The sequence below is a fragment of the Alexandromys fortis genome, unplaced genomic scaffold, assembly GCF_014885135.2.
Source record: "Alexandromys fortis isolate MF-2015 unplaced genomic scaffold, M_Fortis_MF-2015_v1.1 scaffold_4, whole genome shotgun sequence".
NCBI lineage: Eukaryota > Metazoa > Chordata > Mammalia > Rodentia > Cricetidae > Alexandromys > Alexandromys fortis.
Window position 1 is genome coordinate 30253756 of NW_026067944.1, and position 17527 is coordinate 30271282.

Genomic DNA, 17527 nt, shown 5'->3' on the forward strand with positions numbered 1-17527 from the left:
GAAACTGTTACACAACAATGACTCTGAGGTTGTTCTTTGACCTCCACATACAACACACACACACACACACACACACACACACACTTTGTTTTTTGTTTTTAAAAGAAGGAAAACAATTCCTCCCTTGCAGGGTCTAGTGTGGGTCTGTGAATAGCTGATAGTGATTCTGAATCTTCAAGCTCCACGTTCCTAGTGCCACCACATCCCCCTTCAAACAGGGCTGGCTGTCTTCTTATTTTAACTCTCTATTCAGACTGTGATCCGAATCTTTTTGAACTGGCCCTCCAACTTCGAGAGAAAAGGCTAGACATTGAGGAAGCCTTAGTGGAAGAAAAGAAAACTGTTGACAACCTGAAAAAAGAATATGATACGCTCTCCAAAAAGGTATGGCGTCTACCTACTTGTCTGTCTTCTAAAGTGCTACCCACCCTCCCATGTCATAGGCGTGGCATTGCTAGGACTTCTCAGAGAAGAAACATTTCAAATGTTCTCTACAGCTTTCTCTGTGTTACAGGTCTGTAGTATGGCAGGGCCATTACCCTTTGGATAATTGCTTTTTCTTCATGTGACTCATCTGTCCCAACGTTTTTGATGACATGACTCTATGAGCAATAGATGGCATAGCACATAAAACATAATAAATGTCTGTGGACGTATGACTAACACTCAGGAAATATTGGTTTCATATATTGATCATGAGGCATTCTTAGAAATGAGATGAAGGTGAGTAGCAATGGATACTCTGGTGTTTCCTCTCTCACTCAGTCTTCTGGGACCGATGCATTGTGTGTTGGAGGAAGCTAAAGCTTCTGGAACTTTATTATCTTCTCCTTTTTCTTTTGACTTTTTGTCTTAGGTACTCTTGTTTGGAAAAATGTCACTCAACTTGATTCACGTAAGAGGTTTTTTTTTTTTTTGGTAGATGAAAATGTTCAGGAACACTGTTGCGTGTCAGGAGGTGACGACTGTGCTTTGGGGATGCTGTAGCTTCATGCTTGAAAACACTTCTTTTATGCCAGGTGGTGGTGGCACAAGCCTTTAGTCCTAGCACTTGGGAGGCAGAGGCAGGCAAATCTCTGAGTTTGAGGCCAGCCTGGGCTATGGAGTGAGTTCCAGGACAGCCAGGACTATTACACAGATAAACCCTGTCTCACAAAACCAAAAAACAAAACAAAAACCACTTTTTTTTTTAATTAAAATTCTTTGGGTCACTGTAACAACAATAACAACAGCAAAGTCTTCTCCCATTCTGACAAAGATATCATATTTTCATACAAAAATAGAAAAAAGAGAGGGAGTTTTTTTTCCCTCTTGTTTATAAAGCTTTTACAATTCTTGGACTCCAGGATGACTCAGGAGGGAATATGCATTCTAACCTGGCAGGAAGAAAATAATGCGCATTTCTTGGCTGCAGCTTAGACTCAGGCCCTGAGTCATGGTCCCCCGAAGCACATCCTGCGCCCACTGTGCCTCTGTTTACCCACCTTGGATGGATATATGTGTACACTGTCACTGAATCATGTCACTCTCTCTCACATGGCTTTGTTCAGGTAAAAGTTGTGGCGACCAATCTGAACGCTGCCGAGGAGGCCCTGGAGGCCTATCAGCGAGAGAAGCAGCAGAGACTGAACGAACTGCTGGTGGTCATTCCCCTCAAGCTCCACCAGGTGATCCCCCCCCCCCCCCGAGTCTGCCCAGCATCCCTCAGGCAGAAGCAGTGTTCATGGCTCACTAACGATGTGCCGTGTCCCTTGGTGGGAGGATTCTGCCTGCAGAATGACATCCCCAACCCTTCTTACCCAGTCAGGCTGCTAACTAAAGAAAAACACCAAGGCAAGCATGCATGCTTCCCTGGCCCGCAGTTACTTGGCAGTCCAGCCTTTTCAGGTCTGGAGAAACCGATGTGAGAACGAGATGGCTGGAGCTTGGGATGCTGGGTCTTGCACACAGGTGACTTTCCATCCATCTTTAGTCAGCTGTGAACCAGTGAGCGGAAGGAAGCTCATCTTAATGTCATTCATAAGGGAGGTTAGGACAACACAGAAATAATCTTTTTCTAATTTTTTTCCGTCTCCGTTCATTTCCGCTCTCTACTTGTTATTCAAGTAGAGAAATGGGGATTCGTATCAGAAGAGAAAGGCTTGCTGTAGACTCTTGTCATTTTAAGAGGAGAGGCCATTCTTAAGGGGCAAGAAATATTCAAAAGTCATTTTATTTATATTTCCTGTGACCTGCCTCAAACCGGTTGAGCTCTCTGTAACGGATTGTTATATCATCTTTGAAATGTGTGCCCCGTTGTTAAAAAGTGGATACCAGGCAAGACCTGTCTGGCAACTTTGCTGTCCCCAGAGAGATCCAGCATGGCTTATTCTCTGTTGTCAACTTTCTATCTACCTGGTTGGTCACTGTCCCTAGGGGTGAGGAAGAGAGAAGCCCCAGCATAAGGGGTTTTAAGCAAGGGACGGAAGAAGAAAGGATTCTTACATCCTTGCCTTCCTTCTGTCTGACCTTTGTCTGCTTTGGTTCTGATTTCTCCTGGCTTTGTTTTGTATCTGTAGATAGAGTATACGGTCTTTGGGGAGGTGCCTACCGACCTTTCTGGAACCTTGGTCTTTTCTAACCACTCCCTGGGGCGTCTGCAAGAGCGAATCATCCAGCTCCAGGAAGAAAACGCCCAGCAGCAAAAACTTAACAGAGAATGCAGGGAGAGGCGGAAGATGCTGATCCGGGAGAAGAGAGAGATGGCCAAAACCATCCATAGTGAGTAGCTCAACACGTGGACCGCTATTACACTTTCTGGGATGAAAGGGAGCTAACAGGTGGCTGGTTCCCAGCTTGGAAAACAGTAACCACAGACCCGGCATCACTGAGAGGAAACAAATCACCCTTCGCTTTCTATTTGAAAGGGAAAAAAATGTTGGCGTGCAGTCCCTTTCTCTTTGTGTATAAGAAATATAGAATAACGTGGTTCATCTCTGCTGGACCTGAAACTGTGCTTCAGACACAGGAAAGCCCTTCCTCTTTCTGGTACTGTGTACTGCTCCTCCAAGGTTGACCACCGGGTACAGATGCACGCATGCCAATGTGTTCTCGCACTGTATGGGAAACTCCCCAGCATGCTTCTGTAACGACACTCAGAGTCCCTGGGGGACTTTTGGAGATCATATTTTATTATTCGTATTGCTTTAGGTAAATTATTCTCTTTAGCCGATAGTGCAGTATCTCATTGTGTGGATGGTAACGTATTCACCTCTCCAGTCACCTCTTGATGAGCACTTAGGTATATGGAGCTGTTCATTATCCCTGCAAGTCTTCTTATACATGATACCTTATGCATGCATGCACAAAGGGTCTCCAGGCTCGAAGAACATTTGCCTGCTTTTCTCTGAAATGTCACCAAAACTGCTCCCCAGAGTGACAGAGCTCAGGTCTCCTCCCCAAAGCAGCGTGTAAAAGCGTCTTTATTTGTTTATTTCAGGTTTTAATTTTTCCCCACAGTCCGGTGGGTGTCCAAACATACTTCACTGTGGTTTGAAGTCACATTTCTTTGTGAGACTGAACGTCTTCACACACTCTTTCGCCATTTTTATGTTCCTTTCTGTGAGACCCGCTGTGTCCTTTGCTCACTTTTCGTTTGCCTTTAAAAATTTTAGGAACTACAGAGAAACCCTGTCTCGAAAAACCAAAAAAAAAAATTGATTTTAGGGAATTCTAAAGATTTTAGTTCATTATGTATTCTCATCGGGTCAACTATTTTTTTTTTTTTACTTTATATTAAAGTGAAAAGGTATTTTAAATCTTAGTATGGTAAATTTATCTATTTATAATGTGCACTTTGTATGTGACTTTTTAAGAAATCCTTTTCCTAAAGGTAAGTTTTGCCTGGGAGTAGTAATCCCAGGATTAGTACACAGGAGGCAGACAGACACATCCCTGTGAATAGAAAGCCAGTCTGGTCTACATAGTGAGTTCCAGGACAGCCAGGGCTACATAGTGAGATCCTATTTTGAAAAAAAAAAAATAAAATAAAAAAGAAGGTATGTTTTGACCCAGCAATCCCTCTATAGGATATATTCAAGAGAAATGAAGTCAGTATGTCAGCGAGTTATCCGCACACCCGTGCTCAGTGCAGAACTGTTTGCAAGAGCCAAGATACAGAATGAATCCAAGAGTTCCATCGGCAGATGAGTGGGCAAAGAAAATATACCAAAAATATTAATAGTCTTAAAGTAGACCAGGACACTGTCACTTTATGGCAGTATAGGTGAATCTGGAGGGCATTGTGCTAAGCAGAATAAACCAGGCACTGAAAAACTCCATATGATTTTACTAAATAAGTGTCTTATAAAGAATGTTGAACTCATCAGGAGTGGTGGCACATACCTGTCATCTCAGTTTTCAGAAAACTGCCCCAAGGGGGCTGGAGAGATGGCTCAGCAGTTCAGAGCACTGCCTGCTCTTCCAAAGGTCCTGAGTTCAATTCCCAACAACCACATGGTGGCTCACAAACATCTGTAATGAGGTCTGGTGCCCTCTTCTGGCCTGCAGGCATACACACAGACAGAATATTATATACAAAATAAATAAATAAATAAATAAATAAATACTGCCCCAAATTTGATGGTAGCCTGGCACTGCCTCATAAAACATAAATAAAATCCAGAAGCAGAGAATAGAGTTTGGTGGTTGGTAGAGGTTTGTTGGGTGAGATGGGTGGGGGATTTGATAATTAGTAGAGGCTTGCTGGGTGGGATGGAGATGGGGGAGTTGTGGGCTCAGTGCAACAAAATTTCGGGGAAATGCGAAATAGATCCAGAGGTGTTCTTTTACAAACCACGTGGTGACTAGTTAACAACAATGGATTGCATTCCTTAAAATTGCTAAGAGAATAGATTTTAGGGGCTGGAGAGATGGCTCAGAGGTTAAAGCACAGTCTGCTCTTCCAGAGGACCTGGGTTAAATTCCCAGCACCCACATGGCAGCTCACAACGCTATGTAACTCTCATTCTATGGGATCCAACACCCTCACACAGACATACATGTAGGCAAAACACCAATGCACATAAAATAAAAATAAATCATAAAAAGAGAATAGGTTTTAAGTGCTCTACACACACACACACACACACACACACACACACACGGCAGAGTGGGGTAGAAGATGACTCTGTGAAGTAATGTATTAATTACTTCAGTTTGACCCTTTCACAGTCACGTTTTACAATAGCATATTGTCCATGATAAATGTATATATTTTGTCAGAGTTTTTAAAACTGTTTTTTAGTCTCCTCTATTATTAATGTTACTCACATTGTGTTTGTAATCTACCTAGAATTAAGGTGGTTGCAGTGCAACATGAATAATAGGAAAATAGAAGAGAAGATAATTATTTATTTATTTATTTTTGTTTTTTCAAGACACGGTTTCTTTATGTAACAGCCCTAGCTGTCCTGGAACTCTAGAACAGGCTGGCCTAGAACTCACAGATATCTGCCTTCTGAGTGCTGGAATTAAACACCTGGTGATAATCATCTTTTTAAAATACTTTTTTATATTTTATAATGTTTGGTATATAGGAGCTATGTGGAAGTTGTCAAGTACCAAAACAAAATGAAACCAATAAATGTACCTCCCAAATTAATGTTGTCAGTATTGTAACACCTGCCTGTGAGGGGTACATTCTCTTGTTTTCCCTTAGCCAGAGAGAACCACTATTGCCGATTGTATGTTTAGTATTCCATGTCTTTAAAAAAAAATAAGAAAAGCGGTAGACACATTTCTATGTATTCCTAGCTAGTAGGTTACTTTGGAGCCCTGTGAAACTGTTGTATCTTATATGGCCTTTGGAAGACTCCTTCGTTTACTGTTATTTTCCAAGATTAGATGTAGAGTGGAGCAGCCGAGAAGAGGTGTGGGAACTCGAGGGGCGTGGAAAAGGGGTGGGGCAGAGCAGACCAGGTGTGCCCTGAGGAGGACCCCAAGGACTTACTGTAAAGTTTGCTTGGTGTGAGATGGAAGGTTCTACAAAGTGCCTGCTCCGTTCTTAATATTAGATTCTGTAGATATCAATTAGAACGATCGGACCACTTAACAATCTAGTTGGAACCCATCAGTAGTTGAGGGACAGAGGTCAGAGCACACAAGCCGCTCGGGGAAAATGGGGCCATTTTACACCGGGTTTTGAAAATGAGGAAGGCTGTCCGTGAACCGGCATTTTAAGTAAGCAGCAAGCAAACATCCACGGGGGGTGGGGGGTGGGGGTGGGAAGCTCTTGGTAACAAAAAGTCTTCACAGTGTTGCCAAAGCCGTCCCTTGGTGTTTTCTCGTCACCGCTCTGTCCCTTTACTAACGGTTGGAGTTGCTGCGGAGACTGAGACAGTGATGGTCTTTCAGAGATGGAAGAGACGGTCCGCGATCTGATGATCAGCAAGTTTGGCCGAGTGATCGATCTGGAAGCCCTGCAGACACTTTCTGTGAACACAACACTCGAAGAACTGAAGATCAAAAAACTGCGGAAGGAGCTAGCCAATGCGAAGGAGCTAAGGATGTGGGAGGTGAGAGGGGAAGGGGCCGGCTGTATTTCCGGAGTTATAAAATCCTGGTGAGGCTTAAGTGGCTCCTGCGAACTGTCTGGGATCACCCAAGGGCCTGCCTCCCTTCCTTCCTTCCTTCCTTCCTTCCTTCCTTCCTTCCTTCCTTCCTTCCTTCCTCCCTCCCTCCCTCCCTCCCTCCCTCCCTCCCTCCCCTCCCCTCCCCTCCCCTTTCCTTCCCTTCCTTTCCATAACCCTGGCAATCTTGAAACTCACTCTGTAGACCAGGCTGGTCTCAAACTAACAGATCTGCCTGCCTCTGCCTCCTGAGTGCTGGGATTAAAGAAGCCACCACTGTCCAGCCCCTGTCTCACTCTTTACTAGAGTCTTGTCTATCTGAAGAGACAGCTCCAGACCTGGGCTTTAGAGTCTAGGTTACATATACAATGAGTAATGCCTTAAATTGTGTGCACTCTCACAGTTTTGGACATGGCACCACTGTTTTCTGAGAATCCTGTTGCTCTACTTAAGAGCATTGGCCTGCTATTCCAGTTTGGACTTAGAAAATACATTGGGGGACTGGAGTTGTCGCTCAGTGAGGACAGCGCTTGCTTAGCCCAGGCAAGGTCCTGGGTTCAATCCCCAGCACATTAGCAGATTGCACTTATATAGTCATCTGGATGGGCATTTCACAGCATCATAGCGCGTCTGTGGGACTTGTAGGAGTCAGTTCTGTCCTCCTACCAAGTGGGTCCTGGTGATGGAATTCAAGTCCTTAGGCACAGCAGCAAGTGCTTTACAGTTGTCTTTACAGTCAAACCAGACTCAACGCAGTTGTTTCTGGCTCCGGATATATTTTCATGTACACATTGTGTTCCCTTTGCCTATTTGGTTTTACATTTAATTTTTTTTTTCCGGTCTTGGACATTGAACCCAAGGCCTGATCCATGTTTGGCAGACACTCTACCGGAGGGAGAGCTATGCCCCCAGTGGTGGATTTGACTGAGCTGGAGCCTCGTTTGTCTTTATTTCCTCTCCTGTTCACGTCCTCCGTGCTCCGCCTTCCTTCCCCGGCAGGAAAAGATTGCTCAGTTGCGGTGGGAGCTGATGATGAAGACGAAGGAGCACACCCGGAAGCTGCACCAGATGAACGACCTGTGCATCGAGAAGAAGAAACTGGATTCCAGACTGAACACGCTCCAGAACCAGCAGGTGTGCTCCTTTCCAAGGGGAAAGGAGCTTAGACCACTTCTAGGCCCGTCTATCCCCGGAGGCCGACTCAGTACTGGCCAAGTTAGAGTGGCTTCCCGGGGCGGGGGAGGGGGGACTAGCTTTCCCAAGTGCCTCTGGTGTGCCATGAGCTCAGCTGAGAACTCGTGATAGGCTTCGCCTTGATCTTAGAGAGGGTAAGGGTATGTAAACATAAACAATGATACCAATGTGCTCCCTGAAATTGGCTGGTGCCAGGATCCATTTTCAGTATGTTTATTTGACTCGACAGGATTCTTGGATTGTAGAATGGTACATGTCACCCTAGGAAATGCTCGCTAAGTTTTTTGTTGTTGTTGTTGAGTGTTTCAGCTTGTCATTATGCCCGTATGGTGCCTAAGGATGTACTTACTACAGAGTGTATGATGGATAGCGCCCATTTAATGTTCACCAAGCTGAGTCTTGTCCTCTGGTAACCCCGCACCTTCTATAGTGTCTGCGAAAACATCAGTTGTCTTTCGTAGCCTTTTCTGCTTTCTATTTTCTTTAAGCATCCTGGAAATAATTTAAACCAGGTGTTTTCAAATTTCGGTCCATGGAGGAACAGCAGCTACGTCAGCTGGGACCTTGTTCAAAATATGCTGAGATTCCAGGCAGAGAAAACCATAGGCCACAAGGGTTGCGCAGGGGAGGCTGATCTGTTTTCATTGTAAGCGAAGTTTATATAGTCTTATTTGTAAGATTACAGAGAAATCGCAGGTTTTCAGTTAGGGAAGAAGAAAGGCCCTGCCCTAAGGTCATATGGGCTTCCACTTTATGCATAGTTCACTGCTATTTTAACATTTTTATTTGCAGTATCTATCAAAGGAAGGCTGCTTCTCGGCAGGCAGCCTCCACACAGATTTTAACTGTGCTAGAATTCTCGGCTTTCAGCTGGTGAGAGGCTTCCAGTAGACTCAAGTGGGACAGGCTCCTCTCCCATCTCGGGTCCTTTAATCTTTCTTTGTGTCTTGCCTCAGTGCCGGTGAGGAGCTCTCCAAGTCGGGAAGGACTGAGAAAATAGCTCAAAGTACGTCCGAAGCAGGGTTGAATTTTAAAAGTTATCCAAAGGCACACATTTTAAGAGTGAGATTTCAAAAGAGAAATAAAAGTCCTCTGAAGAGGCGATCACTGTTTAAATGGACAGTAAGACTGGTATTTATTTTCCCCCCAAACAGGGAAATGCCTTCCAGGGCCCTCGGAAAGCGGACATAATAGCAAGACAGAAGATCACCGAGCTGGTCCAAACCCAGGCAGATAAGATCTTGGCCTTAAAGGAGGAGATTGCCCTTTTGCGGAAGAAAGGAGGGCTCATTCTCCCACCCATCACATCCACACAAAAGAACGAAATGAAGTCCGTGGATGCCTAACTGCACGATAGTCTCATCTCCCACCCGGGAGTACTGGCGGAACTCACCAGGCCGACTTCCCATCACCCATCCTCCCGCTATGGAGCCAACCACAGCGAGAGTGTAGAAAAGCCCCGGCCATGTGAATTAACAGTATCTCTCCGCCTGAGAAACAACTGATGTATGACGTGTCATTATAGTTGTGCTAAGACAGGTTGGATGCTCCCAGCCTAACTTGAGCATGAAGAAGGTTGGATCTCGTAATTTAAGAAAGCAGCTGTTACATACTGTGTCCTCAGCAACATCTGTTTTTTTCTGGTATTCTGAATATTTAGCCGTTGGTAAGAAAAACTATTATTCAGCAATCGGTGAGAAACTTCCTTTGCTTTGTCCTTGTGTCTTTTGAAAATAAACTGTTTGTGTTGAATAGTCTGTGAAGGGACCTAAGAGAAACAAGGCGGACCATCGTGCCAGTGACAACTGAGAATAGAAGTGCAGATATGAACGTTGTTACTGTCGACTTCATCCAGCAGTTGTTGGAGGGCTCGGGGTTGAGGAAACGCAGACAAAACGGCTGGCTTTGGGTTGGCAGAGGTGGCTTTGAGTCACCCACTGTTTCCGCAGACTCCTCAATTCCGAGGCTCACATTTTCCAAAATAAGTCAAGGGAGCTTTTCTCCCGGGGCTCTGCGACTCCAGCTGAGTTCCATCACCTCTCGCTTCCCTGTGCCCTGTGCCCTCTGTAGGTTCCATTACCAGCTTGGAACCAGATGAGGAAGGCATGAAGTAGATTGTCACCTCTGGGGGACGAATGCTAGCAGCCCCTTTTGACTATGTGTGACATTTTAAACTCAAGAGTGTACTTACGGTCTCAGGAAGGGTAGATTAGAATTCGTGGCTGTACCCCTTACAGAATAATCTCCCTGGCATGTGGTGTCCTCCCAAGAGTGACACTTTGGATGCCCAGGTGTGCTGTCTGCACCCATACCATAAACGTCAGCACAGCTGGCAGAGGCTCTACGGGAGAGCCTTTCCCAGTTTCAGTGCCGCGCATCTGTGAGCACGTAGACAGACACACCTGTGCCTTTGCGCAGTCAGAATATTGAAAAAAACCATATTGCCACAGGGTGCATCAGTTTTATGGGCTCCAATTCACCAAGTAGTCTCAGTCTTCCTCCCTAGCGGGCTGTTGACATTTGTAGACTTTGACGGTTCCCTGACTTACTAGTATCAGCTCTCAGACCGCAGGTCACATCTCATACAGCAATGCCTACAGCAGACTCCAAAGAAGTTTGAGGCTACAGAGCTCTGGGGGGCCCTCCTACAGGCAGCAAGGGACCCGACACCCATGCAGAATCATTGCAAGTGGTTAGATACAGAGGCCAGTTGGAAGCCAAGCCCAGATGAACCAAGGGCACGTGACTTAGTCCAGTAAGCTTATTGGTAACAACTTTGGGTTCTGACCCTAGTACAGCGATTCGGTTCTCAACCTTTGGGTCGTGACCCCTTCGGCAAACCTCCATCTCCAAAGATATTCACATTACAGTTTATAACAGTAGCAAAATTTCAGTTAGGAAGTAGCAATGAGAATAATTTTATGGGTGGGGGGTCACCACAATATGAAGAGCTGTAGTAAAGGGCCGCAGCTTTAGGAAGGTTGAGAACCACTGCCCTAGCAGCAGAATTGCCAGACCTGATATGGAAGATGCAGGACTGGGTCCAGACGGACCGATAACAGCCATCTAGAATGGACTATAGCGGAAGCCTCTAGACTGCTCTGGGTCCCGATATCCCTTGTCACACTTCTGGGGTTCAGGTGACTGGTCAAAGCCTGCTGACGTCACAGTGTCAGCTGTCCTTTTCAGGGTGCTCGGGTGAGAGCTGAGGTCTAACCAGGAAGCTCTCGGGTCTGGCTTTTCTGATAGAATTTTAACACCCACGTGTCAACCCACACATTCCCCGTCTACTTCGGGAAGCTGGCAGGTAGTGCGGTAGGTGATAGCATTTTCCTCGGAAGGATAAATTGCTTACCAGTCCATTCCTCGTGGTTCACGTGGAACATGGTAGTGTCTGTGTGAACAAGACATGACATCATAGTGTCTCTACTGCTGTGAAAGGGGGCAACTCAGGGCAGGGCCACCCAGAAGCCAATGCTGTGCATAATGTAGAGTAGCCTGAAGCGACCCGATCTCCTCGCTCAGCTGTGTATGCCTTTCTGAATTAAAGCAGACGAGCGCTAACCCTAGCATTCATTGCTTTTTAATGTGTAAAAATCTGCCTCAAAACTCAGTTTTAAAAATATATCATTTTTAAATCACCCAGAGGTGAGAGGGTTTGTGGGGCTCAGGAATCCGGTGGCAGAGCACCTGGGTGTCTCTGGTTAGCTCTGAAAGCCTGGGAACCCCGTCCACGTCTGAAGGGGTGAGAACAACAAGCCGGCTGCCAGGTGTCGCTTTTAGTGGCGTTCACGGAGGCCCACTTGACAGTTTAGATCACGAAGAAGTAAAAGCAAAGTGAGGTTTCTGAAGAAACAAATTTCCAACCGTCTGGAAGGAGAACTATAGCTCAGACTGGAGCTGGATTAGCCAAAGACTGCGAACATCAGCTCCGCCCACTGCTTTCCTGGAAGGACTTCAATGGCTTCACTACCTGTGATTGAAATCACCTTACTTCCTCTCTTCCAGTATTATCCGCTTCACTCCTATAATTTACATGTTCTTTACAGTTATCTCAAAAAAAAAAAAAAAAAAAAAGCAGCTGCATTTTGAGGAAGGCTCTTGCATTTATGGAAAACGGATGCAAATCTATAGAAGGGCAGGTGCAGTACTTCTTCTGCCCAGCAGATGGTGCACTCATCCCAAACAATCAGACTGAAGGCAGTTCCCTGGGTTTCTTAGGATTCTGTTTATCAAATTCTTTGAGTAGAAGCAGAGTTTGATACAACTCTTAAGAAGTTAAAAGTGTCAGGCAACATTTCAGCTCTTCATTTTCCTGAAATGTACAACCCTTCCCCATGCAATGAACGCTTGTGTGAAAACTTGCATTGAAATTTCCAGTTTTCAGTTAGTTCCACACATAAAGGTTTTAAGTTTATACACAGAGAGAGAGAGAGAGAGAGAGGCACACACCTACCTATGGATGCTCTTTTGTGGAACAACATTAAGTAAATGTTTAAAATGGGTCGACTCCTCCAGCATTGAATGGTAACTTTAGAACGAGGGGACCACATGTTCATGTGTAGCACAGCACTAAACTGAATGGTGAACACACACACACACACACGCGCGCACGCACGCACGTACGCACACCTCTCTAAGAAGGATTAGCTTCATCCCCGCAATTGGCAGACACTCACCTCCGGCCCAGGCAGAGAGCAGGAACCTGCTCTGCTCTGTCCGCTCTGTCCGTGTATTCCCTCTTGGAGGAAACAGTTAACGAATGTCATTTTACACGAGTCCAAACACAATGTTCATTGTTTAAAAAGACAAAAACATGAAAACCATCTGCTACTGTTTGCAGAGTTTATCACTGGATGGGTTAGAGACGTCACGAGCAGCTATTTTCTCCTGGTACTCCCAGACAGGACTCCTACCGGCTAAAGAAAGCGCTGACTCACACATGACTCGGCTGAAGGTTACAGAAGACTAAACATTTATTTAGAAGTTACAGTGTTTGTTTTTACAGAGATATGTTGCCACAGATTATTGCCTCTGGATGGTCCTTAAGGTTTACTGTGATGTACACATCTGAGCCTTTTCTCATGGCATCTTGAAAATGTGTCCTGTGCCACCAAATCCAAGTGGCTTTCCCTGGCTCCAGTCAGCTGCAGCATGGCTTTTGCTGTTTCCCTTGTGCTGGCTCTTTGTGAGCAGGGCGCTTAGGGTCCTTCTGCCAAGCCTCAGGCAGCCGCAGGTTCCGGGGGCCACCTGACGCCTGTCAATCTGTGCCACTGGACTTGAGTTGTCTTGCTGCTTGTTTTCCTCCTTGTGCCATAAAGGGGAGGATTCCCTATCTCTCCAGAATTATAGAAACACATATACATTTATTTACAAGTGCATAAATATATAAATATGGCTATAATAGAAAAATAAATACCAATTTTCTCTGTCTCTTTGAAAACAACAACAATATATAGTCTTTCTGGGGTATTGGCTTCAGCCTAAATTGTAGGAGGCGGTGTTTCAAAAGACACGTGAACAGATGGGCTGGGAGAGAGCCGTACCCCAAGGTCCTGTCCTGTGTAGGAAGGGTGCTGGGGACACCAGTCTCCTCCACCCACTTGGCAGGAGTCAAAACTGTCTACTTCTTCAACTGGTACAAGGCCCAAACAGCACCGGGGCCCTGCGGGGAGAAAAAAAGTTGGCAACATTAAAATTTAGACTGTCCAAAGAGTCTTGAGCTAATTAATTGTTATCTGTGGCTGGCCACACTGGTCACACTGGCCCCACTGGTCACACTGGTCCAGGAAGGAGAGGACCACTTACTAACCACCCATGTTGGGACCAGAGAGTCTCAACAGCTTTAGAGTGCTTTAGAGTCTAAAACATGCTGCTTGTGGCCATCGGCTATACACATGAGACACAAAGGAAGACCAAACTCTTTCAAGGTTCAGGCTGTGATGCTACAATCCATTCCCCTTGTCCAGACAAATCTTATTTTCATGATGATTGGTCTGACTCTGGGAGCTGATGCTCTTTTAGAACTTAATGTCCTAGAGATGGTTCAGGATGGACATGGAATTGGTACATCCCAGAAGCTAAGAGACACCAGCTAATCCTCTGAAGTACCAAGGGCCCCTAACCAAGTCCTACTGATTGGTTGAAGTTGGGTACAGAGGGAACCACGGGCGCAGGCAGCCCCTGGAAAAACAAGTTCTGTGAAGCACACGGTTCAAGGGTGACGTGTGTATGAACATGGCTCCCTGATGACTGATGAGAACCACTCCCCAATTAAGACATGACTCAACCTAGCAAGGGATTAGAGAGGCCGCCATGTGACGAGAGGCAGAATCTGCGAATGGCCCTGAACATGAAATGGAAAGACCAAATAGGCTTCCTCCTTTGGAATTACAGAATGTTCTTTCTTCTCTGCCTTTGAGGATCACAGCGACAGTGGAATCAGACTGACCTGGCAGCACAAGACCCCCTGCCCCCCATCTCCCAAGGCCTTTAGTAGCAAAGGGGAGCAGCCATTCACCCCAACTCCAAAATGCTTCCTTGAAGACATAGGTCCCTTTTCCTTGAAGCCATTCTTGGCTTATGGGTGACCACATCAGACAGTTTCTCCCTGTTGTGCCTGACTGACCTGAGTGATATGGAGGATCCCACGAAACTTCCAGGCCAGGACCCTCCGGTGCCCTCCTCATAGCTGTCTGGCACGTGGTGATAGGTTGCTTCTGAAGGTGACAACAGTCTTGAGGTTGGAGCAGCTGGTGAGTTGAGTCATCCGGCAATGTGTATAAGAAAGACCCTTCTTCAGAGCTTGATTTGGGACCTCTGCATCGTACAAGAGTAGACGGTTTGGGTAAGGCAGGGCAGAATGGGCCTGGCCTCTCAGGTCTGGCTCCTTTCCTCCCATCTAAAGGTGTCGGGTCAGGTCAGAGCTGAGAGCACACACCATTCCCCTGTGAACACCAGGAGGTGCCACACTTAATTCAACCAGTGATAGTTTAGTGGCAGGTGGCAAACATTGTTCAGGGGCCTGTAGGCAAAATCGGTTCTATATCAAGGGTTTCGGTGAGTCAGTGAGCAACAGGTGCTGAGAAACAGCTGAGGCCCCCAAGCAAGAAGAGAGAAACTCTGCACACAGTGCCTCGTTCATGGGGCAACTGAGCAGGAAGGGTGTCATAACTGTGCACACAGCACCTCACCCACGGGGCAACTGAGCAAAAAGGACATCATAACTGGGCACACAGCACCTCGTTCATGGAGTAACTGAGCAGGAGGAGCATCATAACTGGGCACACAGCACTTGCCCACGGGGCAACTGAGCAAAAAGGGCATCATAACTGTGCACACAGCACTTGCCCACGGGGCAACTGAGCAAAAAGGACATCATAACTGTGCACACAGCACTTGCCCACGGGGCAACTGAGCAGGAGGGGCATCATAACTGTGCACACAGCGCTTGCCCATAGGGTAATTGCTATAGGAGGCACAAATGGCAAACTTGGGGATCCATGCAAGAAGCGTGGCTCCACTCTGAGTGACAGACTTTGGTCACAAGGAGCTAAAGAGAATGGGAGGCTCTGGGGCTTGGGACTAAAAGCAGGCATGGGAAGGGCCTGCCTGGTTACCTGACAGCCTGCTGGCTCTGAGAGTCATATCCACTGCCAACAATGGTCTGCCTAAGTGGGCTGTTGGCATCTTCCTGCTGCTGAAGGAGAGAAAAAGGAAAGGTCATGCCAGGAGTCCAAGCAACTTCCCAGAGCTCACTGTTGAGCGGGGTGAGCTGCGGTTGACTGTAGGGAGCCCAGCCCAGCAGCCCTGGATGAACAGGGAGAAGGCCCAAGGGACAGCTCATTGTCCTCCATATAAGCACCTGGGGCCCACACTCACGAACCCATTACCTGTGCAAGCTCTCCTGGGCAGTGCCGCTGAGGTTTCCTGCCTGGGCAGCCCGCTGCAGCCACAGGGCATCCCCGGCTTCCGTGCAGTCGGCTGGCACAGGCCCGTCCGTTGATGCCACTGAGGTAAGGCTGCCCATTGGCTTGATGGCCTGGAAGTCCTCCCAATGGCACCATCGTGTATTGGCAGGAGGAAGACAGAAGGGCACTTCGAGGAAAACCCAGATCTGTTGTATGTTCTGAAGAACAGAAGACAGAGGTATATTTAGCCTCCTGGGAATAGCCCCCCTAACCGTGTCAGAGGCTGTAGGCAGGGACATGACTGTCCAAGAGCCTGACGATGCTTTTTCTGAGACTTCTTCTCATCTCCCATTTCTTCTTTTGGGTGAAAAAGATAGAAAGACGATGGGGCAATGGCTTAGGGAGCGACGATGGGTGAGAAGGGCCATTGTTTAATAGGGGAGTTGGCTGAGGCTATTGCTATTTTAAGCAGAAATTAGCAGGCAAGTCAGGTTAGCCCACGAGGAAGGGAAGGCTCAAGGCAGCCCCTGCTGGACGGAAGAGCGGAAAATGGGAACAGGTGGGGGCAGTTCGAACACATGTATACGAACATGTGTTCGAGAAACAGCTTCAGAAATTGGAAAAGGATGGAGCAGGTAAACACCAAGAGCCAGAGGTGTGATAGGACTCTTGCTCTTGATAAATGGTCTGCAAGCCAAGAGGGAAGAAGCTAAGAGGGGAGAACTTGCCTCAGATAGTCCCTATTTCTGTGGGATCTCTGGGGTCACCTGGTAGCTTGAGCCGTCAGGGAGGTCCAGCCTGGGAACCTGCCTGCTTGTTGGGCTGAGAGACCTCCTCCCTCCCCCAGCTCCATCCCATCTGTGCTGAGGTGTGGTACTCACTCTGCTTAGCCCAGGCCCACCAGAGGCAGAAGGGGATGAAAGTCACGATGATGAGGACAATGGAACCCAGAACAACCCCCACAATCAGATAAGGCAGGTCACTGGCACGTGCCACCATGGCCCCAGTGCCCACCGGCCGCTCCATGGTTTCGAGGGGTGGAGGCTGTGGTGGGGGCAGAGTTAAGGGTGGGGGCCGACCAGGCTGACCGGAAATTTTCCGAGCTGCAATTGAAGACAAAACTCACATCATTATTGATTTCTCTGTCATTTTCTCTACAACAAATAGGAAAACCGAGCACTCCTCAGATGCATGGATACAGGAAATGGGCCATGCTCCCAAGATGGGGGTCGCGACAGCCCTTATTTGGATCACATCTGTAACTTAGCGTGTCACTAGGTTCCTAACGTGAAGTGCATTGTTGGGGTGGCCTGGAACATATTCCAGCATACATGTTTGTGAGCCAAGCACTGAGTAGAGTGGACAGGGGTAGTCGTGTTTTCTGTAAGCACAATTAAATGCGTGGGAGCTGTGAAGGACCTGTGGCGGAAGACCCTTCCCACAGCTTTGCCACTTCTAGGTGATGTCAAATGCTAGCTATAGCTTGGGTTGCAGTAGAGAAGGACATTTGCGGACATTGCAGGACAGGTGATAACTGATAAATGTGAATGTTCCTCACTGGGGTTTGCTACTGCAGGAGAACCTGCATGAACTCTGCCACACACTTTTCTCTCTGCTTTCTGATGTCACAGCCTCCTGGTCTAGTATTCATTCTTTCTTCTGCTCCTCCGACCCAGGGAGGCCGTCCCAGTTCCTTTCAGCCTGTGTAAGCTCTGTTCCCATGATCCTCTTAAGTCCTAAGGATTCTGGGCCCAGGCGACCTAGTGTCTTTTTGTTTGTTTGCTTGTTTGAGACAGGATTTCCCTTTGTAGCATT

The 17527-nt window shown here is 46.9% G+C and overlaps 2 protein-coding genes across 6 annotated transcripts in view; one reads left to right on the forward strand and one right to left on the reverse strand.

The window, feature by feature from the left end:
- Cfap44 (cilia and flagella associated protein 44) overlaps window positions 1-9554 on the forward strand; it is an 86012-nt gene extending 76458 nt beyond the window's left edge. For both annotated transcript variants that reach the window (XM_050148947.1, XM_050148948.1), the window contains exons 30-35: window positions 254-384; window positions 1551-1667; window positions 2559-2760; window positions 6394-6554; window positions 7608-7742; window positions 8957-9554. In XM_050148947.1, the coding sequence (XP_050004904.1) occupies window positions 254-384; window positions 1551-1667; window positions 2559-2760; window positions 6394-6554; window positions 7608-7742; window positions 8957-9148 (938 nt within the window). In that variant the 3' untranslated portion in view covers window positions 9149-9554. The remainder of the gene's footprint in view (window positions 1-253; window positions 385-1550; window positions 1668-2558; window positions 2761-6393; window positions 6555-7607; window positions 7743-8956) is intronic.
- A 3200-nt stretch (window positions 9555-12754) lies between these two features.
- Window positions 12755-17527, reverse strand: part of Boc (BOC cell adhesion associated, oncogene regulated) — a 74635-nt gene continuing 69862 nt past the window's right edge. For 2 of the 4 annotated variants that reach the window (XM_050148952.1, XM_050148951.1), the window contains exons 16-20: window positions 16594-16815; window positions 15695-15930; window positions 15422-15498; window positions 14431-14621; window positions 12755-13467 (exon numbers count right to left, since the gene is read on the reverse strand). In XM_050148952.1, the coding sequence (XP_050004909.1) occupies window positions 13286-13467; window positions 14431-14621; window positions 15422-15498; window positions 15695-15930; window positions 16594-16815 (908 nt within the window). In that variant the 3' untranslated portion in view covers window positions 12755-13285. Of the gene's footprint in view, window positions 13468-14430; window positions 14622-15421; window positions 15502-15694; window positions 15931-16593; window positions 16816-17527 lie in introns of all 4 variants that reach the window. The other 2 variants (XM_050148950.1, XM_050148949.1) reach the window with 1 other exon arrangement.